Source organism: Salmo trutta, chromosome 25 (genome assembly GCF_901001165.1).
Source record: "Salmo trutta chromosome 25, fSalTru1.1, whole genome shotgun sequence".
Classification (NCBI taxonomy): Eukaryota; Metazoa; Chordata; class Actinopteri; order Salmoniformes; family Salmonidae; genus Salmo; species Salmo trutta.
In genome coordinates, this window is record NC_042981.1 from 35,253,121 (window position 1) to 35,279,171 (window position 26,051).

General features: G+C 43.8%; 1 protein-coding gene across 2 annotated transcripts in view; it reads left to right on the forward strand.

The window, feature by feature from the left end:
• Positions 1-26,051, forward strand: part of LOC115162486 (myelin transcription factor 1-like protein) — a 111,897-nt gene that overhangs the window by 67,776 nt on the left and 18,070 nt on the right. For both annotated transcript variants that reach the window (XM_029713825.1, XM_029713826.1), the window contains exons 7-12: positions 1-61; positions 12,665-12,799; positions 17,999-18,089; positions 19,710-19,820; positions 20,584-20,810; positions 21,305-21,570. The exon at positions 1-61 is cut by the window's left edge and continues 1,088 nt beyond it. In XM_029713825.1, coding sequence (XP_029569685.1) covers positions 1-61; positions 12,665-12,799; positions 17,999-18,089; positions 19,710-19,820; positions 20,584-20,810; positions 21,305-21,570 — 891 coding nt within the window. The remainder of the gene's footprint in view (positions 62-12,664; positions 12,800-17,998; positions 18,090-19,709; positions 19,821-20,583; positions 20,811-21,304; positions 21,571-26,051) is intronic.

A 26,051-nucleotide genomic window follows, 5' to 3' on the forward strand; every position in this document is an offset into this window, starting at 1 on the left:
TACGGAGAGGAGCGCAAGGCCCGCCTCCATGATGGGATGAAGAAGCCCTACTACCATAAAAGTAAGTACAGCTGGCCAGAATGATTTACACTTCGGTAGTGGTTGTGGGGAAAATCACTGGGGAAGCCAAGCCAGAATTTTTTATTTTTTTTACAACCTATGTGTTGTGTAAATTTTGTTGTTTGCTCTGTAACCTGTTAGTTCATATGCCTTGCCACGCTGATACAAAAGTATGTGGACACCCCTTCAAATTAGTGGATTTGGCTATTTCAGCCACACCCGTTGCTGGCAGGTGTATAGAATCGAGGACACAGCCATGCAATCTCTAAAGACAAACATTGTCAGTAGTCAGTTTGTGAAATTTCTGCCCTGCTAGAGCTGCCCCGGTCAACTGTAAGTGCTGTTATTGTAAAGTGGAAAGATCTTGGATCAACAACGGCTCAGCCGCGAAGTGGTAGGCTACACAAGCTCACAGAACGAGACCGCCGAGTGCTGAAGCGCGTAAAAATCGCTTGTCCTCGGTTGCAACACTCACTACCGAGTTCCAAACTGCCTCTAGAAGCAACGTCGTCTGGAAGAACTGGTCAAGCAGCCGTGGCCGAGCAGCCGCACTAAGCCTAAGATCACCATGCGCAATGCAAAGCGTCAGCTAGAGTGGTGTAAAGCTCGCCGCCATTGGACTCTGGAGCAGTGGAAACACGTTCTCTGGAGTGATGAATCATGCTTCACCATATGGCAGTCTGACAGACGAATCTGGCTTTGGCAGATGCCAGGAGAACGCTATCTGCCCTAATGCATAGTGTTGACTGTAAAGTTTGGTGGAGAAGGAAAAATGGTCTAGGGGCTGTTTTTCATGGTTCGGGCTAGGCCCCTTAGTTCGCTTGAAGGGAAATCTTAATGCTACATCATACAATGACATGCTAGACGATTCTGTGCTTCTGACTTTGTGGCAACAGTTTGGGGAAGGCCCTTTCCTGTATCAGCATGACAATGCCTCCGTGCACAAAGCAAGGTCCATACAGAAATGGTTTGTCGAAATCGGTGTGGAAGAACTTGACTGGCCTGCACAGAGCCCTGACCTCAACCCCTGACTTCAACCCATCAAACTCCTTTGGGATGAATTGGAATGCTGACTGCGAGCCAGGCCGAATTGCCTAACATCAGTGCCCGACTTCACTAACGCTCTTGTGGCTGAATGGAAGCGAGTCCACGCAGAAATGTTCCAACATCTAGTGGAAAGCCTTCCCATAAGAGTGGAGGCTGTTATAGCAGCAAAGATGGGACCAACTCCATATTAATGCCCAAGGTTTTGGAATGAGATGTTTGACAAGCAGGTGTCCACATACTTTTGGTAATGTAGTGTATATGTGCCTAAGGCCAAAACAATTAGAAGACACAGTGGCAGAAAAAATACAACCACACCTTTTCTTCTTTACAAAACTGGAGAGTAACCTTTGTCCTGTGAAGTCCACAAAGCATATCGCATGTGACAAACAGTTAAATGACCTAAAGCATGGTCAAGCAAGTTAATGTTTCCGACATTTTCGGACTACGAAACAACAATTGATTTAGAACCATGGAGAATTCCCGCAAGTTGTAAAGAAAACAGGAGCTACCTCCACTGTTGCAGCTCCATTTCAACTTCAACATTTCAACATGATTGGATCAGAATCACCCTTATAATCATTGGCCAGTACGGAGAATTAAGTAAAACTCCAAATCCATATCTCCATCCATGGCAAATTTAGGAAAGGGACAATTTTAGCTAGCTAGTAGCTAGCCACCGAAGGACAACGACGCAACGAGATGCAACTTGCACGTTCTTTCTGTGAATAATGTTTTGCTTTTTATGTGATGTGATTGGTGAGAAGCCAAGTCCAAACTGGCTTCCCTTGAAACTTTTTTGTTGGTACACCAGGACCATTCACAGCTGAGTTCACACAGTTTAGCTCAACGCTGATTGGCTATTATTTTATCCTTTTTTATCAAGGGAGGCCAAATGCTCGCTGGCTTCCCGTGCATTCAATGCTATTTGCGGAAACAATATCCTACTGTTTTTGACCAGACAGCATCACATACAGTAGGGTGCTTTTTACGGTGAGATACATTCAGCCTCTTGCAAATTGAAGGAAAACTATGAAACACAGAGAGACTCAAGACACATTATTTTACGTATTTTTTGGGGGGTTGTACATTTTTGGGGGGATGCATGGCTTCCATTGGCCAAAATGAATACATGCCACTGTTGAATTTATAAAGAGGACCCACAGTTACTTTGGGTATGCTGCCACAACAGAAGCCATTTCAATACACCACACTACCTCTCTCACCTTGCTGAGGTGAGTGAACAGTACCTGTACTGTGCCTTTGGAAAGTATTCAGGCCCATTGACTTTTTCCATATTTTGTTACGTTACAGCCTTATTCTAAAATGAAGAGAAAAAAAGAGTTCCTTATAAATCTACACACAATACCCCATAATGACGAAGTTAATTTTTTTTTTTTTTTTTTTAGCAAATGTACTAAACATTTTAAACAGAAATACTTTATTTACATAAGTATTCAGATTCTTTGCTATGAAACGCAAAATTGAGCTCAGGTGCATCCTGTTTCCATCCTTGAGATGTTTCTACAAATTGATCTGTGGTAAATTCAATTGATTGGACATGATTTGGAAAGGCACACACCTGTGTATATAAGATCCCACAATTGACAGTGCATGTTAGAGCAAAAACCAAGCCATGATGTCAAAGGAATTGTCCGTAGAGCATCGAGACAGGATTGTGTCAAGGCACAGATCTGGGGAAGGGTACCAAAACATGTCTGCAGAATTGAAGATCCCCAAGAACACAGTAGCCTCCATCATTCTTAAATGGAAGAAGTTTGGAACCACCAAGACCCTTCCTAGAGCTGGCCACCCAGCCAAACTGAGCAATCGGGGGAGAAGGGCCTTGGTCATGGAGGTGACCAAGAACCCAATGGTCACTCTGATAGAGCTCTAGAGTTCCTCTGTGGAGATGGGAGAAACTTCCAGAAGGACAACCATCTCTGCAGCACTCCATCAATCAGGCCATTATGGTAAAGTGGCCAGACTGAAGCCACTCCTCAGTAAAAGGTGCATGACAGCACACTTGGAGTTTGCCAAAAGGCACCTAAAGACTCTCAGACCATGAGAAACAAGAGTCTCTGGTCGGATTAAACCAAGATTGAACTGTTTGGCCTGAATGCCAAGCGTCACGTCTGGAGGAAACCTGGCACCATCCCTACAGTAAAGCATGGTGGTGGCAGCATCATGCTCTGGGGATGTTTTTCAGCAGCAGGGACTGGGAGACTAGTCAGGATCGAGGCAAAGATGAACGGAGCAAAGTACAGAGAGATCCTCGATGAAAGCCTGCGCAAGAGTGTTCAGGACCTCAGACTGGGGTGACGGTTCACCTTCCAACAGGACAACGACCCTAAGCACACAGCCAAGTCAACGCAGGAGTGGCTTTGGGACAAGTCTCTGAATGTCCTTGAGTGGCCCAGCCAGAGCCCAGACTAGATACCAATCGAAGATCTCTGGAGAGACCTGAAAACGCTGCCCATCCAACATCACAGAGCTTAAAAGAGGATCTGCAGAGAAGAATGGGAGAAACTCCCTAAATACAGGTGTGCCAAGCTTGTAGCATTATGCCCAAGAAGACTCAATGCTCTAATCGCTGCCAAAGGTGCTTCAACAAAGTACTGAGTAAATCGTCTGAATACTTATGTAAATGTGATAAATGTGCAAAAAAAAAAAGATTTGCTTTTTCATTCCTGGGTATTGTATGTAGATTGATGATAATAAAATGTTTTCATACATTTTAGAATAAGGCTGTAACTTAACAAAATGTGGATAGCTTCAAGGGGTCTGAATAATTTCCGAAGGCACTGTATGTGTTTCAAGTAAACCCCAATCAGTCCCTGGCTCCCCATGTCCTCTCTGTCTGTGAGACGTAGGGATGGCAGGCTAACATGCTCACTGTGAACCTCACTGTGACCTCGGGACAAGCTTTTGCAGCCAATTTGAAGACTGGCATCTCAGCAGCGGCTGCAGCAGCAGCAACAGCTTATGTTGTTAAAATAGGCCAGCATGACAACATCAGAGGGTAGGCTTGTCAGGCATAAGTAATGGCAATCTGCACGGACCGTTAGGACTGCAAATCACATCCCTTCCTGCCTGCAATGCAGCCCCGGTTGAAGCTGCCTATTTTTAAACCCAGAGAGGGACTGGAAGCTATGAAATAGAAGGCTGCTGGAGCTGCCTCTTGAAGGGAACTGGGTACTGTATACCGTCAACTCTGGGGTAATGAGATTTTAGGAAAAGCTGTACTGCGTTCTGCAGAATGGTTCATTTAGTGAGTCTGTGTTGTGGTTTAGGTTTATATTGGGTGTTAGTGTTACCCCTCCGTACTGTATATGAGACATGCTCTTCTTCTATGGTGGTTGGTTTCAGACCCAGTGGTTTGACAGATACAATATCTTTATCTTAATGGCGTATCTGCCCTGACACATAAGTGTGGACATTATGCATACTTAGTTCTGACTTGAAGATTAAAAAAATGACATTTACAATTGGTTGCTTCTCCAAGATGATTTGAAGAGTGATTCTTCTCACTGTATTCCGTCTCCAGTCCGACAGGGATGGAACACTCATACCAAGGGGTTGATACCTCACCCTCTACTATGAGATAAGGAGGGTAGGCGTTTTATAGACACACATAAAACAGGTCAGATAAGAGAGTAGCCAATATGAACATCCTCCTTCACAGCAGGCATATTAAAACACAAATGCTAATTTCACATGCGCGGCACGGCATGTATCTGGTATCTGGCTAATGTAGGAATAATGAGAGTGTCGCGATAACATCTTCCCTCTGGTGAGATAGCAGCAGACACCTCGTTGACCAGGGCTGCTGTCTTTGATTTAGAAGTGAAGCGGAGGTGATGACTACGAGGGGAGAGCCCAGCCGGACTGACAGGGAAAAGCACCAGGCAGGGAAATGGAAATTGAACAGTATCAGAATGAGCGATAACGAACGACAGGCCCACTGGCTGCACATTAATTATCCAGAGATGGTATGGTAATGGGGTCCATTTGCTATGAAAAGCGCGACCTGTCTCCAGCCACAATCGATATCCTCTGCTTTCTAATATGCATTCCACTTGGCTCCCTCACGTACTCCACTCTTCACTGTCCTCCATTAGGCAGCATCAGGCAGAGCCGCCGTGATGTGTGTGTGCATGTGTGTTCCTTTTATTGGAATATAATTTATTTTAAACAAGCATAGATTGAAAGTTCAGACTGCATAAGTGACACAAGGGAAAGCCATTTACCATGCCATTATGAACTGTGACTTAACAGTTCTTTCTCAGTATAAAAACAGGCCCACTCCCCACTGTCTGGTGCAGTCGTGCCCTGTAAAAGGGGAAAGTTAGACACGAGACAGACACAGTGTACCAACCTTATGTATCCTAATATGAGACTGTCATAAGAGGAAGCCTTAGTAATGTACAAGGAGGTAATGAGGGTCGTGTTCTGATCTATGGAGTCACAGGGAACTCATCTGGTGACTCACTATGTATGAGTAGGTGTATCTGTACTACAGTGGCGGTCGGTGCCGTTTAAGATAAGGGAGGATGATTCTTTTTTCTTATGAGCATGGCCTTATTTTTGTTACAGAATATTGGATGACTCTCATTCATATTCCATTCACTCAGCTCAATGTAACATCGATAGGTTTAGGCGACTACATGATAGTCTGCTACTGTACATAAATGTTCCCTGTACCCATCATGAGGTTGCTACAACCTAGCCTATGAATGAAAGTTTACAACGAGGTCGCACATGTCGAGAGAATTTTGAGTAATCAAGGCGACAGACACTGACACATTTAATCAGGTGCTCCTCTTTGGTTTTTAGAAGTGGGGGGACATAACCTGGTGGGGGGCTAGTGGTCCTCCCCCAGAATATGTTTTGGCATCTAAAGATCCTTTCCTGCATTTTTACACAATCCAATATGCCGTCTCTATTTAGAACAAAAAGTAAGCAAACATGGTAACAGTCATCAAGCTAGGTAAGAGATCCTTATTAAATATGTTTAAGTGATTAATAAGACTGAACTGGAACAAAGGTAATTATTTTAATAAATATTGTGTTGCACCTTTAACCAATAGCCTAACAAATGAACAACTCTTGAAAAAATGTCTTTATTAAGACATCCTCTATTTCAATTTTCAGCCAGACCGACCAGCCAGCCCGAGCCACCTGCACGCCCGACTCTCACCAGTCTAGTCAAATCAAATCAATCAAATGTTATTGGTCACATACACATGGTTAGCAGATGTTAATGCGAGTGTAGCGAAATGCTTGTGCTTCTAGTTCCGACCATGCAGTAATATCTAACAAGTAATCTAACAATTTCACAACTACCTTTTACACAGAAACCTTTTACAAGGAATTAATAAGAATATGTACATATAAATATATGGATGAGCGATGGCCGAACGGCATAGGCAAGATGCAGTAGATGGTATAGAGTACAGTATATACATATGAGATGAGTAATGTAGGGTATGTAAACATTATATAAAGTGGCATTGTTTAAAGTGACTAGTGATACATTTATTACATCCAATTTTTAATTATTAAAGTGGCTAGAGATTTGAGTCAGTATGTTGGCAGCAGCCACTCAATGTTAGTGATGGCTGTTGAACAGTCTGATGGCCTTGAGATAGAAGCTGCTTTTCAGTTTTCAGTCTCTCGGTCAATAACTCAACTCTCTCCCAACACAATTTCCTTCCCTGTTCACACCTTAAATGTTTTTTTATTCCCAAGGGATAGGTTTGGAAATAAAAATTAAACAGAAAACCCCACATACACGTCAAACATACATTTACACACAAACAGCAAATCCTCCATAGAATTCATCTCATGGGACTAATAGTACTGTAGAGCTATTTTTACTTGCACATGATATAGCTGGGTCGCCCCGTCCTGTCCCTGCAGCACCTCAACCCAACACACCCCGGTCAGCTTTAGGATCTTAGTGAAACATTCATTATTGGTTTCAGTAATTTAGGCCAAGGCCATAGTGACAACCCACAGGATGGCAGACCCCCAGGGCCAGGACTGAGCAGCCCAGCAGCTAGGGATTGTCTAAATAGGTATTTCCCCTGACGTGGGCATGTTTTCAATACAGACTCCTTTAGTTGTTCTGTATTCCATATAAGTCATCCAGACCTTATGAAAATTGCACAGTATACCCTTACTCTTGTAATAAATCAAATCTAGTGATACATAACTTGACATTGTGGGAGGATAACCAACCTTCCAACTAATGGTAATGGATTTCTTAGCTGCTATAAATGCTAGGTTACACAGTTTCTTCTGATAACAGTCTCCAATATCAACATTTCCAAGCAAACAAAAACAGGGAGAAAGGACATGCTTAGATAAAAGAACATACTCTTTGTCAGAATTCAGCCAGCCTTCACAAGACCGTAACACATGCAAATATGTCCCCTTTGTGCTTTACACCTCCTGCAGAATAGTACAATTTCTGAGTCCATGATATTCAGTTTCACAGGGAAATAGAACGTTCTATGGATGGTCTTAAACTGCACTAATTTGTGTCTGAGATTATATGAACGTGGCTGGGCATTCTAACATATCTGTATCCATTCATCATCATCAAAAGTCTCCCAGGTCTTCCTCACATTTTTGTTTTACATGTGTTGTGCCATCGGGGAAAAGCTCCTATCAACCCTTGATACAGTTTCTAAATCAACTTTGGAGGTTTGTCAGACTGACTTAAAATAGCATCTGGCTTGTCCAGTGTTTGCTGCACAGAAAGAAAGTGTTTAATCTGCAAAAATTCCCCTCACCTCCATCACAGACTGGTCTTCCCTGGCTGCCTGACCTTGCTGTGACCCCTGTCACCATCTGGTCCTCTTAAAATGAGGCATGAAAAATAATTACCTTGGTGTATATTTAGACATTATATTATCCAAGACTAGAATCAATGGTTCAATAATTGAAATGATCATTATTCCCAGATTCCAGACTGTAGCTGTAAGATTAAGATGCTGTCCTGTAGCTACTGTAGGTTTACCCATCAATTCAAGGTGGAATTTTGTGTCATTCACTGATTTTGTTAATGTACTGCCAAATTCAGCTCCGTAGACTGGTCTTCCCTGGCTGTCTGACCCTGCTGGGACATCTGTCACCGTCTGATTTTGCTAAGACCTGTAGGTCCCGACAGATCATTGCGGCGAGGTCTGCATTTTTCATACTGCGGGCGGGAGCGTGTGGTCAGACAGACGACTTTGGGATGAAAATATTTTTTGGGTCCCACAGATTATTTGGAAACTTTCTGCTTTGTATGTGTTAGCCTACCTATAGTATTAAAAGCACATGTTTTTCGCATTATTCACGTTATTCACACATAATTTGCTGCTTCAACTTCAGTAGCCTACCTCTCCTAGTTGGGTGTGAGAGTTCAAGTGCGCCTAGTATGTGTGGTCTCTTTGAAATAGAGTAGGCTGCCTACATGGGCGGAGAATCACTTCACAGTTAACTTGAATATGAAATTAACTTAAATATGATTAGACTGTAGTTTACGATAGTGTCTGTATATTGATAATGGAAAGAAGTAGAGGGCGCTCAGCCAATGTGAGTCGAAGTACAATCAAAACATGTAATCATGGAAAAGGAAAAGGCACAACACGCACATAGGTAAGGCTACTATGGTGAGCGAGCGTTATTGTCTTTGCCTGCAAATCGTCCTCCTAAAAGGTAGGCTATATCCTATAGGCCTATGCAAAACGTAGCAAGTGTCGCTGTCATCATTCTTGCTGCTTCCAGTTCAGTAGCCATACCTGCGGGATCAGGTGTGTGTATGTGGTCTCAATTAAATAGAGTAGGTTATAGCCCAAGGGGGGGCAAAGTACGGCCCACTTCAATCCGGCCGACGAGACATTTACAAAATATATATATAAAAAAATAAAAACTAGACATTTTTTCTCCCCAATTTCATGGTATCCAATTGGTAGTTACAGTCTTGTCCCATCGCTGCAACTCCCGTACAGACTCGGGAGAGGCGAAGGTCGAGAGTCGTACATCCTCCAAAACACGACTCTGCCAAGCCGCACTGCTTCTTGACACAATGCCCGCTTAACCCAGAAGCCAGACCCACCAATGTGTTGGAAGAAACACTGTACACCTGGCGACCGTGTCAGCGTGCATGCACCTGGCCTGCCACAGAAGTCGCTAGAGCGCGATGGGACAAGAAAATCTCGGCCTGCCAATCCCTCTCCTAACCCAGACGATGCTGAGCCAATTGTGCGCCGCCTCGTGGGTCTCCCAGTCACTGCCAGCTGTGACACAGCCTTGGATCGAACCCGGGTCTGTAGTGATGCCTCAAGCACTGCGATGCAATGCCTTAGACAGCTGCACCACTCAGGAGGCCCCCGCAAATTGATTTGGACAAAAAATTCAGCCCTCCGTTGAATTTCAAAATCCCAATGGGGCCCTTGACCCAAAAAGTTTGCCCACCCCTGCTATAGCCTATGCATGGGTGGAGAAGCAAGGGGCAGTTCTCTTTCCAAGGAAATGTACTTCCTAAATAGGCATATGATTATGCTATAGTTTACTACATTGCCTAGAAATAGGCCTAAATATTGATCACCCATATTTCTCCCAAGTCTCTCCAACTCTGCTCTCTTCAAACTACATCTCATAAGGACACAAGGCGAGACCCAAATGCAGACACAAGAAGCAGATGGTTGAGCTCCGATATTTATTAACCCAAGGGTTAGGCAAAAGGTAGGTCGGGGACAGGCGAGAGTTCATTAACCGGGTCAGAGTCCAAAACAGTACCAGACGAAGGACAGTCTCGAGGTCAGGCCAGGCAGGGGTTCAGTAACCAGATCAGAGTCCAAACAGTACAAAGTGATAGGCAGGCTTGAAGACAGAACAGGCAGAGTGGTCAGGCAGGCGGGTACGGAGTCAGGACAGGCAAGGGTCAAAACCAGGAGGACTAGAACCAAAAGAGACTGGGAAAAGATAGGAGCAAGGAAAACCGCAGGTTGACTTGGCAAACAAAACAAACTGGCACAGAGAGACAGGAAACACAGGGATATATACACCGGGGATAATAAGCGACACCTGGAGGGGGTGGAGACAATCACAAGGACAGGTGAAACAGATCAGGATGTGACACATCTAGCATATTGGCTGATATAGCCCAGTAATACAATATAAGGGCCATGTACAAATCTCTGGTAATTCAACCTATTATTTTTGCGCTTTTGATTTTGCCTGTAGGGTGCAAAATTGCTTGGACCATGGCTGGCAAGAGAGCTGCGTCACATACACCTAAAATAACATTGCTAGACTGCAGTTGGGTTTGGGACCAGTTCTTGTAGCGAGTGGGAGTCGGACAGAAAGCCAGCAGTACTGGCAGGAGCGGGAGCAGGATGAAGAAATTGGTCCCACGCAGACCTCTACTGTGCACCATGACAGTGAAGCCTGTAACGTTAGAGCTGTTTATTACTGTGTCAGTGTGAAAAGGAGGGAATTAGCTAGGGAAACTGACAGATCAATAACGTTACATTGCCATACTGACATATAAAATTCACATTGCACTATAAAAACGTCATAATATCAACATTCAATCATTTGACTGATGGTTTCATAATTTGATTCAGGTCTAGTGTGATTGAGGCAAAAAGAATAGCTAATGTTAGCCAACTTTTGGCCAGCTCTTTCTCTAATGGTACATCAACTGGCGAAAGCTATCCAAGTTCATTTACTTGTGAAACGGGGCAGAACAAAGGCTACAAAACATTTCCAAAACAACAATGGCCGTTAGATAGTAATAATAGCCACCTCATATTGCTATCTGATAGATAACTGGGGTGGCAGCGTAGCCTAGTGGTTAGAGCATTGGACTAGTAACCAAAAGGTTGCAAGTTCAAATCCCTGAGCTAACAAGGTACAAATCTGTTGTTCTGCCCCTGAACAAGGCAGTTAACCCACTGTTCCTAGGCCATCATTGAAAATAAGAGTTTGTTGTTAACTGACTTGTCTAGTTAAATAACTAGACCTGTCCCCCCCATCCCCAGTGAAAGTTGTGCCCCTGCATTCAATAAGTCTATGACCTTCATTGCAAAACAGTATGTTCTAATCAATTATTTGGTGATGTGAATATATTTAGGATAGTTTTATCTAAAAAGGATAACTTTTTTCATGTTTCACTATTTATATTTTTATGAAATTCACTGAGGATGGTCCTCCCCTTCCTCTGAGGAGCCTCCACTGCTGTACTATCTCGCCCTCTCTATTTTTGTCTCTGTCTTTTTTTGTCTCTGTCTTTTCCTCCCTCTCTCTCTGCCAGTCCGTCTTCCTGTGTCTGTGTTTATTTTGGTTATTCAGTAAGTGGTGGAGGTGAAGGTCATTGAAGCCTTTCAAACTTGACTTAGCAGACTGTCTCTCTGTGGTCCTGCCTTTAAGAGCACCTCTATCTCTCTGACTTCCCTCTCTTTCTCTGTCTTTCTCACTCTAACCCTCTCTCTCTCTCTCTCTCATCCCCTCTCTCTCTCTCTCTCTCTCTCTCTCTCTCTCTCATCCCCTCTCTCTTTCTCTCGCTTTGACTGTTACTCTGTGGAAGATGTGAAAGGAAATGCATCCCCTCTCTCTCTTCTGCTCTTTACCCCTTTCCTCCCCTTCCCCCCCTTACCGTATCAAATATTTTCATCCACTTAAATGACGCACAGAACATCTATTATTTCTGTGTTTTTGTGGTTCACAAACAGCTTATCAGCCAAGGAACAGTTGAGATCCTTACTATTATTTTATGGAATTCCAAATATACATTGCACTTGCAGTGTATTTGAGTGTAGCTACTGAATATCCTAACACCAAAGAACTATCCATGATCTTGTTTCTCAGTTGAAGACATTTGAAGGTGGGCTGTTGCACCTGATGCCGGTTGGCATGCGATGCCATCGCTGCTTTTGGATGGTAACACTATCTGATCGGGTTTGGAGAAATAGAGAGGGTAAGGTTGGGCAAGGGAAAGACAATCCCCTCCGGTGTGCATGTGTGCGTGTCTTATTTTGACCAATAATGACCTTCAGTGCAAATAATTGGTTGAAAGAAATCTGACTTACTTTGTCTTGGACATGGCAAAACATGCTCTTCTCTCCTACAGCTGTGGTTTTATTCAACAAGACTTTGTCAAGTGGTGTGAAATATGTTCTGTTACTATGGCGACGATATAGCTAACCTAATGGTAGGTTCCCGCATGGTCCCATTTCGGCTTAGTGAAATCAGTGGCAGGTTTGTGATACCGCTTTTAGCCTCAACAATTCTTCAAATGACGTTGTTTGGTTGCTGTGGTTATAAGCATTCTCGCATTAGCAGCACACTGTTCACAATGACTTTCACCTCGTTCTGACAGGGTCACTGGGTTTGCTGGAAGTGTTAAAATGTGCTGTTTTCAATGAAGCAAGCAAATTTCTCTCTCTCTCTCTCTCTCTCTCTATATATATATATATATATATATATATATATATATATATATATATATATCCCTCCCTCTCTCTCTCTCTCTCTCTCTGCCCCTATGTTTTTGTGTATTCAGATTCATCGCGTGGAGACAAGAAAGAGAGCCGGTGCCCGACACCGGGCTGTGATGGCACAGGTCACGTGACGGGATTGTACCCTCACCATCGGAGCCTGTCTGGCTGTCCACACAAAGACAGGGTGCCACCTGAAAGTAAGAACTGCACTTTCACACTTTACTTAAGTTTACCATTCTGGGGTAAATTCAGTTTCAGTTAAGTCTGTTTCAAATTCTGGAATTGAAATTGAATTGACCCTGCTTACAAAGCCAGTGGCTCTCAGTTTATTGCAGGGTTTGTCTGATGTATTGCATTGCAAGGTCTGCATGTTTTGGTTTCTCTTTGTTTCTGTCTGAGTGGTGTGTGTTTATTGTGGCTGTTCCACGTTCGTTATGGCTGCTCTGTGTTTGCTAGTCAGGTGGGGACTGCGCTGGGAGGTCATGCGGGCTACAGCTGCTCTCCTGGCGTTACCTTTGCATGCATGGGGTCATGGATTTGCTTGTGTTAGTCTATGACTGATTACCTGTCCAGTCTACTGTCTAATGATGGGGGGGGAACAAGGCCTCAGAGATGAATGGCAGAGTACAGCAGTGAATGGTGGGACTGTTCTAGCACTGTCTACCAATGAGTTAACATCACTCATTCTTGCTGACCAACAGCCAGTCTTTCACAGCACTTGACATTCCCACCCACTGTTGGATTCAGATCATTTATTTAACTTTTTTTGTTGCATGTTACTGTACTTTGACTCCCTAAATTCATATGATGTTTACCTCACAAAGTGAGATATAATTAAGATCATGATTTATAAAACTATCTTCTGCTTGGTAACACTGTTAAGTGCCTGTAGAAAAATCAACTGTCTCTGTCTGGCCATAGTCACCAGCAGTGAGTAAGACTGAGCACGCCTATCAATCTCCACCGCACAATAAACCCCATAAAGTTATTTGTATTCTTTGCTCAATTAAATTCAGTTGAATAAAAGAGAAGTATTACGGCTTTTTGCAGCAGATCAACATTAGCCCTCAGTGAATAGGCACCCTGGTTATTCGGTCTCATTCACCTTGTGCAAACTTCTCAATAAACTCTCTTCAACATGTGCTATTAACCCAGAATCAGAAGATTACGTTATGATCTGCCATGACCCAGACTGCTATTAAAATAAAATAGGCCTTTTTTTGTTATAATGGCACATAAATCATTTAACATAAGACATGGCCTTATAAAGTAGCCAGTTAACAGACATGTATTTTGTTGCTTTGAGTACCATGCTTAGAGCTAGCAGTTTTCCCTGACCTTGTGACCTTACCAGGAAAGACTCCTGGGCCTAGTTATAGCACCAAGGTATAAATGTGTACTCCTAGAGGATTAGGATGGTGAGAGTTTTTTGACCTTGAGGGTGCAAACCCCAAAATGGATTTTGAAATAGGCTTCGATCGATTGTCATAGGATCTTTTGGAGGTAACGTCCGTGTTCCTTCTCCTATTCCTTATTTGTGTTGATCAAGCTGACGTTTTGTAAAAAATAGCATAAATGTTTCATTTTGGAATTAAATAATATACATTCTAATTGCAACTCACAGTCTGACTACGCAGAAAAGGGTCATTGTAAGGAAATCACACACACACACACACTCACACACACACACACACACACACACACACACACACACACACACACACACACACACACACACACACACACACACACACACACACACACACACACACACACACACACACACACACACGCGCGCAGATACACAGACGGTTATGTGAGGTATCGACAGGACTCTGCTTTAAAATCCATTATCCACCATGGAGCAGCTAGCCACAAAGTTTATCCCTGTCCATCAGTGGTCAATAGCCTCTCAGTGCAGACAGACCCAAATGTCCTCTACACACACATACCCACACACACACAAACACACCACACCTGCTGACAGCGAGGAGGCAGAGGGAGATAAAAGCCCGCCTGTCTATTAACACATTTACAGTGTAGTGGACAATAGATTATTAATGCAAGGTCTTCATTTAGCAATCACACAGTCCACAAGACACTTCCTAGGGAAATCTAGGATATTAAAATGAAGCGACGTTACAAGTTCATTTTCGTGTTTGCTCATTGTTGAATGTCAAATATTTAATCCCCTCATAGCAGATCTTTGTTTTTGTTCCTGAAAGTGATGTACCTATGAATGAGAGTACAAAACACAATACCTCTGTAGCGTACACTTTTCAGGAATCACTGCTTTTTTATTTTTGTGAAATGTTCCACGAGGCTCTATGCATACAGTGAATGAGGACAGGCAAATCCAACCATTTCCAGTCATTATAACTGTTTCTTTGTCATGGTCAGGGAAAGTAGTGATATAATCTAACATAATGTATTGGCTCTCGGCGTGTTGAGGTGGAGGGACTTGCCCAATTAGCTCTTCTGAGCTCGAATTAGTATGCTAGAGAGTGAGGATGACGAGGGTCAGAGTGTAAGGGGGTGATAATGATGAAGCTGACTCAAAGAGCAGTTTTAACCCATACAGCAGGGCGTCTTTCTGGCCCCTCTCCTCACCCCCCTCCCCTCTGGTGGTTCTCAACCGGGGTCCCTTAGAGACGTCCGTAGACAGATCATTACTCTAATTGGCTGCCGTGGGGAGAGCAGACTATACTTCCACTCCTATTTGATATATCTTTAACCAAAGCCTAAAGGAATGTGTGTCCACAGGTGTGGAAGGAAGCTAAAGTAATCCCACTGCCTAAAAATAGTTAAGCACCCTTTGCAGGCTCTAACAGCCGCCTAATCAGTTTGCTGCCTGTTCTTAGTAAGCTGATGGAGTTATCTACTGACTTTCAGCAGGCATAGTATAGAGAAGGGCACTCAACTTGTACTGCACTGACTCAGATGACTGATGATTGGTTAAATAAATGCATAATAAGATGATAGTTGGACCTGTATTGTTAGATACAGTGCAGCCTTTGGTGTTATTGATCATAAATTGTTATTTATGGCTTTACATGACCTGCCATCACATGGTTGGAGAGTTATTTATCCAATAGAACCCAGAAAGTGTTCTTCAATGGAAGCTTCTCTAACATCTGATATGTAAAGTGCGGTGTCCCTCAGGACAGTTGCCTTGGGCTGTTACTTTTCTCTATTTTTACAAATGATTTGCCACTGGTCTTACACCAAGCTTGAATGGCTATGTATGTGGATGATTCCACACTCTACATGTCAGAACCCAAAGCCAGTGAGCTCACTGACATTTTAAATAAGGAAACCACGCATCTTAACACCCGCCTGATTAACCCGGAAGCCAGCCACACCAATGTGTCGGAGGAAACATCGTCCAACTGACAACCGGGGTCAGCCTGCAGGCACCTGGCCCGACACAAGGAGTCGCTAGAGCGCGATGAGCCAAGTAAAGCCCCTACGGCCAAACCCTACCCTAACCCGGATGACGCTGGGCCAATTGTGTGCCGCCCTATAGGAATCCCGATCACGGCCAGTTGTGATACAGCCTGGGATCAAACCCAGGTCTGTAGTGACGCCTCGAGCACTGCAATGCAGTGCCTTAGACCGCTGTGCCATTCGGGAGGCCCCGATGTTCTGAGCTTTTGACAGATAAATCAACTGTACTAGTTGTTCTGGCTCTGGTCTTGTCCCATCTTGATTACTGTCTGCTAATATGGTCAAGTGCAGCAAAGAAAGATGTAGCAAAACTGCAGCTGGCTCAAAACAGAGCAGCATGCCTTTAACAGTACATACAGAACTAATATCAACAACATGCATTCCAGTCTTTTCTGGTTGAGGGTTGACTAGAGATCAACTGCTTCTCTTCTAGTCTTTATGAGAAATATTTCTGGGATGAAAATTCCAGATAGTCTGCATAATCGAATAACATACATCGCAGACACCCATACATACCCCACAAGACACGCCACCAGAGGTTTCTTCACAGTCCCCAAGTCCAAAACAAATTCACGGCAATAGTAATATACAGAGCCATGATCCCACGGAACTCCCTTCCATCTCCTATTACTCAAGTAAACATAAAATGACCTCTATAAAAAAAAACATCTCATGGCAGGGACTGTAAAATGACGCACACACAAACAAACACACGCGCACACACGCAGACACACTATCACACTGTAACGCACACAATCTACATATTTTCCTTCAGTTGTATTGTTTGTATATTGTTGTATTTTGAAATTGACTGACTGCTCTTGTCTATCAGTGTGTCAATGTTTTGTTACTTGTCGTGTTTTATATTTTTGTGTGGACCCCAGGAAGAAAAGCTACCGCCTCTGCAAAAGCTAATGGGGATCCGAATAAATCAATTAAAACCAATTGAATTAACCAATTTGACTGTTTTAATGGTAAATGCTATTGAAGGAAGGATCATCTAAAAATGGGTGGATGATAATAAAGAGTATAGTCTACACAATATACTGTATATAGAAAATAAATATACTGTATGTGTCTGGCACGATCTGTGAATTACTGGCATGTCTTCTGTTGTATTATCTGTTGGCTACTTGTTCTGTTCTCTGCATCCCGCAAGCTGCCTCTGTTCTATGTCTCTGGCTATGTCCTAGGCTAGTATTCTTATACCCATTTCAGACAGAAGATTTGGTATGTTACCTGCAAAAAAAAATATGGCAATATGAAACAGCCCCTTACTTCAAACTTATTTGTAGGTTTTCCCCTTTTATACATATCAGTGGGACAGATGGGAGGTGTTGTTAAACCATGGGTGCTGTTTTCAGTTGAAATTAGGGAGGTTTTAAACAAGTGTTAAACAAGTGTTAACAAGTGAAGTGTTCATGAATTTACCTGCAAAAAAAGCAGAGAACCGTTCACACAGATCCAATACCTGTATTTTGGTTACAGGGTCTGTGAAAATGCAGGAATAACAACAAGCTCTTTAGGTGGCTTTTATTTTCCCCGTGTTTTACACCCTACCCCTTTCAGATATATGAAAAAGCTGGTATAAAAATACAGGCATGTTAAGTTAGTGGGATTTTGGTCTGTGTATAAAAGGGATTTTAGATGGCTTCTTCTTCACTATACTCTCCTTCTTCAATCAACACTGATCTCAAAAGGCTATAGCAGTGAAACCAGTATGGTGGCAATAACAAACACTGTCTGCCCTTTCAGACTGTACTGCTCTATAGGGAGGAGGAAGGAGGTCATCTCAAATTGCTGGGACAGATCCTAATGATAACGATGATGATAATACCAAGCTGCTCAATCTCTCACACACTAATGATACTGTCTGTTTGTGGGGCTTCTAACCTTCCCTATCTCTCTCTATCGCTCTCCTGTATGTCTGTTTGTCTGTTTGTGTGAAGTCCTTGCTATGTATGAGAATGTTCTTAAGTGTCCTACACTGGGCTGCACGGGACGCGGCCATGTCAATAGCAACAGGAACTCCCACAGAAGGTGAGTCGCCCAACAGGACTGGCAGCCATCTTGGGAAATGCCAGGATCATCTGTGTTACGTCCACCTTTTGTTCAGTTGGAGATTTTATTTCTTTCCCTCCAATGACGGGTTGTTACTTTATCCTTGTTTCTTTCCTCTTTATTAGTTTAGTATATTTTCTTTATTAAATGTTTTCCTTGATATTCATGATTCTTTTTTTCATTTTGTTTATGTTCTATTTATTTGCTCAAGTGTTTATTGTTTGATTGATTTATTTTACAATTGTATCATCTACTTGCCAATAATTTTGTGTCTGTATATTGTTGCACAAATGTCACTATTTTTATTGATTGCGATGGGAAAGGGGCTTACAAAAGTATTTGGCTTTGGATATCTGCCTAATTATGTGGTTGCTTGTCTAATGCTAAATTTGGAGTCACGCGTGAAATGCTGTAATCCACACCTCAGATGAAAGAATCACAGATCAAGGTTTCCGGGAGAGAAGCTGTGTGTATGGGTGTTGGTATTGAGGGTGGAACTGAAATAGCCGTGTGCTCCCCTCTCCTGTCACACGGCTAGAGAGAGAGAGCTGAGAGAGAAAGAGAGAGAGAAGGGGAGCAGATCAGAGCGGGAAAGAATGAAAGGAGAGAGAAGGATGAGAAGGAGTTGAGTGTCACCCACAGCAGATTTTGTGAGAGTCAGGGTGTATCAGCAGCCATTAGCACCTCTCTACCACTCTGGCAGGAGAGCAGGAAGGCTACAGACCTGGGAAGACTGGAGTTCTCTCTTGCTGAGCACAGTGTCACTCACACACTGACACTCAGACAGGCATGCACACACATACTCACACACATAGGCACACGGTACATACACACACACAGACATGCACACGCTCACACATACAGATACACATGACATACACACGCAGACATGCACACACTCAACTTACCAGACAGTCATGTACACTAACACACACACACTTGCAAAACACACACGCACCTAAATGAACACCTACTAACCGATACTCACACCTCGAGAAGACACCTCTCCCTCCACCTGCACTGGTTCAGGGCCATGATCTGAATAACCTCTCTGCTGGGACTTGAAGTCTCTTTACACTTCACAACATTTAGAAAGAAGAATTTGTGAAATAACATATAATGATCAGAGCCTTTGTTAAATGTGGTTGATTGGCAGTAACTCAAACAGCTGTGCTGCAATAACATGTCCTTTATTAACCTTGGGAGGTTGGTGTGTGTGTTTTGGGAGGTTGTTTGGCCGGTGTGTTTGTGTGGATTGGGTAGCAGGGACAGGATTGTGTGCGTGTGCAGTTGGTTTATCCTCTGAAGCCACTCAACCAAAAAAAAGCAATCTGTTATAATAACCAACTGCGTTGTTGTTATTTAAAACGTTTGATGAAAATGTATGATATTGGAAATTAACCAAAAACTCATTTAAGGCAGGTAGGCAGATGGATTATCAGTTAGACAGACAGACAAACAGACAGGCTGGCAAACCTGCAGGCAGACAGACAGGTGGACAGAGATGCATTGAATGGGACCATTATATCGGTTCAGATATGATCAGTCTCACCTCCATTACTGGTTGTCATACTCATCCCCCCTCTGTTGTCCTTTCAGCCTGTCGGGGTGTCCAATCGCTGCAGCAGAGAAGCTGGCTAAAGCCCAGGAGAAGAGCATCGGGTGCGATGGCTCCTCCAAGTCTAATCAGGGCTCTGACCGCGTGCTCAGGTACTGTTCACTGATCACCACACCACACTCAGCTTCCATAGGGACCACCTCACTGGTAGATGCAGAGTCCAACGGCCTGAATGTTTTAATTGAATACTCTACCAGGGTTGGGTTTCGTTCAATTTCAAATGATTTGAAATGGAATTGGCCCCATTCAGGTGCGCTACATTATATCCTACCTTACTATAACTCTGCTTGCATTAGTCAGTCAATGTTGGAAGGTTTTCTTAATTATTGTATTATAGATTTTCATATTTCTCTATGTCTGTTTGATTTCTTTATCTTTTGATCTCTCAGACAGTTATAGTTTGGAGACGCTCCACATTCATTTTCTTGTTTATACAGTGAATGCCTTTATTGGGTTTTAAAGAGCTCAATAATTTCAACAAAAGTTGTTTTGATATGCAATGGTAGATATAACATTTCTATCCAATTAGACTGCATCACTAATTCAAGCTCTGATAGTTTCTAGATAAAAACATTTTTATAAAATAATATCAGAGAAAATGCATGGCTTTAATTATGAGTTGTGTTTGGGTGTGACATTTTCAGGAAACAGCATAGACATGTAGCTTAGATGAACTGAAAGCTAAATCCAAGGATTCTCTTAGGCTAGACTTGACTGTTGCCTTGCCTTTTCCCTTTTCTACATTCCCCTACCCTTTCCCTCCCTCCTCTCCTCCCTTCCCACCTCCCCTCCCCTGCGTGATGTTTGGTGCCTCTGCTCTGTCCAACCTACACCCCCTCGTGGTTTATTTTCCAGGCCTATGTGCTTTGTGAAACAGCTGGAGATCCCTCAGTACGGCTACAAGAACAACGTGTCCACCAGCACGCCGCGCTCCAACCTGGCCAAGGAGCTGGAGAAGTACTCCAAGACCAGCTTTGACTACAGCAGCTTCACAGACAGCAGCCACGGCAACAATGTCTACGGCAAACGGGCCATCGCACCCAAGCTTCAAGGCAGGGACACTTCTCCTAAAGGATATGATGGTAGAGTCCATCATCCTGGCACTTCAGTTTTATCTGTTACCTACTTTATTGTTGTTCAGGTAGTCAATATGAATATTGTGTCAGTAGACTAATGAATATCCTTGCCTCTGTGGTTTGGTTTATGAATGGTCTGTACTCCAAGCCTTTTTTCTCCACAGATTCATTATATTTTTGCCCAGTCTTTTCAAATTCACCAATATTTATTGTTGAATGCATCCCCCACAGCCAAACTTGTAATGAAATACTCAGGGAGAAAAAGGTGTAGATTCACGCGCAGAGCGCGGCAGGTGTTTATTTCGCCTTCGCAGGAGGCAGGAATCGTGGTCACAGGCAGGCAATGGTCATAAACAGGCAGATAAATCAAAACAACACAAGGTTGACAAAGAAAAGAAATACAGAACCTTACAAAACGACAGTAAGAGTATTGCCGCTCCGTGCGTTTGTCTATACTTGCGGATGAACTACCCCTATCTCTGTGTGCTTGTGTCCTCCAGTTAAGCGCTACTGTAAGAACTCCAGCTCAGCGAGCAGCCCGAACAGCACCTACGCCCCCAGCAGCAGCAGCAGCAGCCTGAGCTGTGGAGGAGGGGGCGGAGGGGGGGGCAGCAGCGCCAGCTCCACCTGCAGTAAGAGCAGCTTCGACTACACCCACGACATGGAGGCTGCCCACATGGCCGCCAGGGCCATCCTCAACCTGTCCACGCGCTGCAGAGAGATGCCCCACGGCCTGGGAGGAAAACCCCAGGATCTCTGCTCTCGGGTAGGCGTGGTTAAGTGACCAACTCTTTATAAAGCCTTCAGAGCTGATACTTTTAAGTAGAGTCGACATGAGATAATGGGATTGTGTGTAATGTACAATATTCAAAGGACGTGAGAGGAGGACACTACAGTTTTTTTTTTGACATAGAGGTTGACTTTCGGCCAACTGGAAATATTCAAATCCAACTTGACATCCTGTGGTCAACCGTAGAGTATCTCCTGTGGTCTAACATAGAGTATCATAGTATTGGTTAGACCTTTGAATAATATCCTCGAACCACCTTCCCATCCCACTACTAGAGGCCTTACTCTCCCAGCTCCAAGCTTCCTCTATCCTGCCAGGTAATGTGAGCAGTGATGAGTGAGCACGATATGGTCTCTTTAGCCACACACACTGGCGCTCTGTTAAAGAGATATCTACGGCTGTGTCTCTCGAATGGCGCTCAGCAGGACAGCTTTATATTTTCCCTCCAGGGATCAGGTGAGGTAGATAGGGAGCATGGCGGGATGGGACGGATCTCCGCCGACATGCCGCGAGCCCAATATGTCATCAGGAGGAGATAAGGCGACGGTATCCCTGCATTATCAGCATGGAGACGCCGAGCAGGTAAATAGGGAGGCCTTCTGCGTGAGGTAGAGCGGAGTGCACTCAGCTGGCAGAAGAGCCTTAACCAATCAGGACTTCCTCTCTCTTCTTCCCTTCCTCTCTGTCCATTTCTGCTCCGTAGGCCAGACAGACAGACAGACAGACAGACAGACAGACAGACAGACAGACAGACAGACAGACAGACAGACAGACAGACAGACAGACAGACAGACAGACAGACAGACAGACAGACAGACAGACAGACAGACAGACAGAGACAGACAGACAGACAGACAGACAGACAGACAGACAGACAGACAGACAGACAGACAGACAGACAGACAGACAGACAGGAGGTAGAGGCAGAGGTAGAGACAGGAAACGTCAGGGAGATTCTCAACCTTCTTTCATCTGAACACCTCCAGTCATGTCATTGTTTTTCTCACATTGTCTGTCTTTCCTCATCTACGTCCATTCCCATCTCTCTGAGTGAAAGCGAGGGAGACTGAGGAATACTCATGAATGCTGAGAGAGAATAACTTTGTTTCATTTTAGGAGCTGGAGGAGGCTGGTGGAAATAATTTGGGGAAGCAGCCACTGACCCCTCCCACAATCTCTTGCACCCACCTCCTCCCAGCAACAGGGGGCGGGGGCTACCTCATGTGGTCTGTGAGGAAACAAACATGCTCGTTAACGCACGACACACATACGGTACATGCATTTTAATTTGAAGCACACACATACCATGCCACATGAAAATATCTCTCTCTCTTTCCTGCTGATAGCTTTTAGCCTTGCCTCAAAGTTTCTCTCTCTCCATTCTCTCTCCATTCTCCATGCCCATGACGATATTTGTTGGAGTGGCGGCAACAATATAATACATTTATATATTATATATATTAAATTAATATAGGGGAAACACTGATGTCTGTGTTGTCACCATATTAGCGTCAAACTCCAACGATCCTGAATCCAGTCACATATCGTCCAGAGCATGAAAAAAAACTAGCTTCAGCTACTACAGTTAAGGTCGGAAGTTTACATACACCTTAGCCAAATACATTTAAACTCAGTTTTTCACAATTCCTGACATTTAATCCTAGTAAAAATTCCCTGTCTGAGGTCAGTTAGGATCACCACTTTATTTAAGAATATGAAATGTCAGAATAATAGTAGAGAGAATGAATTATTTCAGCTTTTATTTATTTCATCACATTCCCAGTGGGTCAGAAGTTTACATACACTCAATTAGTATTTGGTAGCATTGCCTTTAAATTGTTTAACTTGGGTCAAACATTTTAGGTAGCCTTCTACAAGCTTCCCACAATAAGTTGGGTGAATTTTGGCCACTCCTCCTGACAGAGCTGGTGTAACTGAGTCAGGTTTGTAGTCCTCCTTGCTCGCACACGCTTTTTCAGTTCTGCCCACAAATTTTCTATAGGATTGAGGTCAGGGCTTTGTGATGGCCACTCCAATACCTTGACTTTGTTGTCCTTAAGCCATTTTGCCACAACGTTGGAAGTAAGCTTGGTGTCATTGTCCATTTGGAAGACTCATTTGCGACCAAGCTTTAACTTCCTGACTGATGTCTTGAGATGTTGCTTCAATATATCCACTTAATTTTCCTACCTCATGATGCCATCTATTTTGTGAAGTGCACCAGTCCCTCCTGTAGCAAAGCACCCGCACAACATGATGCTGCCACCCCCTTGCTTCACAGTTGGGATGGTGTTCTTCGGCTTGCAAGCCTCTCCCTTTTTCCTCCAAACATAACGATGGTCATTATGGCCAAACAGTTATATTTTTGTTTCATCAGACCAGAAGACATTTCTCCAAAAACTACGATCTTTGTCCCCATGTGCAGTTTTCTATGGCAGTTTTGGAGCAGTGGATTCAACCTTGCTGAGCGGTCTTTCAGGTTGTGTCAATATAGGACTCATTTTACTATGGATTTAGATACTTTTGTTCCTATTTACTCCAGCATCTTCACAAGGTCCTTTGCTGTTGTTCTGGGATTGATTTGCACTTTTCGCACCAAAGTACGTTCATCTCTAGGAGACAGAACGCGTCTCCTTCCTGAGCGGTATGACAGCTGCGTGGTCCCATGGTGTTTATACTTGCATATTGTTTGTACAGATGAATGTGGTACCTTCAGGCTTTTGGAAATTGCTCCCAAGGATGAACCAGACTTGTGGAGGTCTACAATTTGTTTTCTGAGGTCTTCTGATTTCTTTTGATTTCCCCTTAATGTCAAGCAAAGAGGGACTGAGTTTGAAGGTAGGCCTTGAAATACATCCACAGGTACACCTCCAATTGACTGAAATGATGTCAATTAGCCTATCAAAAGCTTCTAAAGCCATAACATAATTTTTGGGAATTTTCCAAGCTGTTTAAAGGCACAGTCAACTTAGTGTATGTAAACTTCTGACCCACTGGAATTGTGATACAGTGAATTATAAGTGAAATAATCTGTCTGTAAACAATTGTTGGAAAAATGACTTGTGTCACGCACAAAGTAGATGTCCTTACCGACTTGCCAGAACTATAGTTTGTTAACAAGACATTTGTGGAGTGGTTGAAAAAAGAGGTTTAATGACTCCAACCTAAGTGTATGTAAACTTCCGACTTCAACTGTATGTGTGCTTTACTGATTTTATTGGAAAGGGAATGGGGGATACCTAATCAGTTATACAACTGAATGCCTTCAACTGAAATGTGTCTTCTGCTTTTACCCCAACCCCTCTGGTTCAGAGAGGTGCGGGAGGGGACGGCTTAATCGACATCCATGTCTTCGGCGCCCGGGGAACAGTGGGTTAATTGCCTTGCTCAGGGTCAAAACGACAGATTTTTACCTTGTCAGCTCGGGGATTCGATCCAGCAACCTTTCGGTTACTGGCCCAACACTCTTTAAGCACACCCCAGTACCCTAACCTCTGAGCCCAGAAGACTATACAAGCCTATGTGCGTCACAAAGAAGCGGAACCTGGGTTTTGCTCCACTGGAACACAGGGAGAGTCCAGCCTAGGGGGAGTGGCGTGTGGAATCACTGTTTATTAAAACAGGCGTGCCTTGGCTGGAGAGGAGGAGAGGAGAAGAGAGGAGGGGATGAGAGGGGGAGTGGAGGGGGTTGGAGTTAGGGATGTTAATGAGGGCAAGGGAAGGGTGACAAATAGACATTACCCCTCCCCTCCAGCCCCCTCCAAAAACAGGGCAGAATTCTACTGTGCCCATGTTCACCAGATGCAGTACATCAGCGGAGACTGCTGAGGGGAGGAACACTCATATTAATGGCTGGGATGGAGTCAATAGAGTGGTATCAACCACCTGGAATCCATGTTTTGATGTGTTTGATACCATTTCATTGACTCCATTCCAGCCATGATTATGAGTCGTCCTCCCCTCAGCTACCTCCACTGCAGTACATGGATATTCAGCTGGGTAGGAGAGGGAGGGAGCATTTTGGCTGATTATTCAAGCCTGTCTGTGTCCCTGTTTGTTGTGCGATATTTATTGTGTTTTTGGTTGACTAGCAGCAGTCCCTATGCAGCCGCCCAGCGTTGCCCTCCCGCCAACCTCTAACCCCACAGCCCAGTCTCTCTGCCCAAATCCACTCACATCACCCTCAAACCAGCCAGGCCCCAATCTGCTCCCTCTGGCTGTGGAGGTTACAGACACTCTGAGGGAGGGAGAGGGAGAGGGAGAGGGAGAGGGAGAGGGAGAGGGAGAGGGAGAGGGAGAGAGGGTGGGATTAGTGCAGGATCACAACATTTGCTCCCTTGCCCTTTACCACTGATGACCCTGTCTCTCCCACCAGTCACCATGCCTTTTTCTTAGGAAATATTTGGAGAGTTATGTAATCACATATATACATATAAGGTTTTTGAGCTGAATGTTGC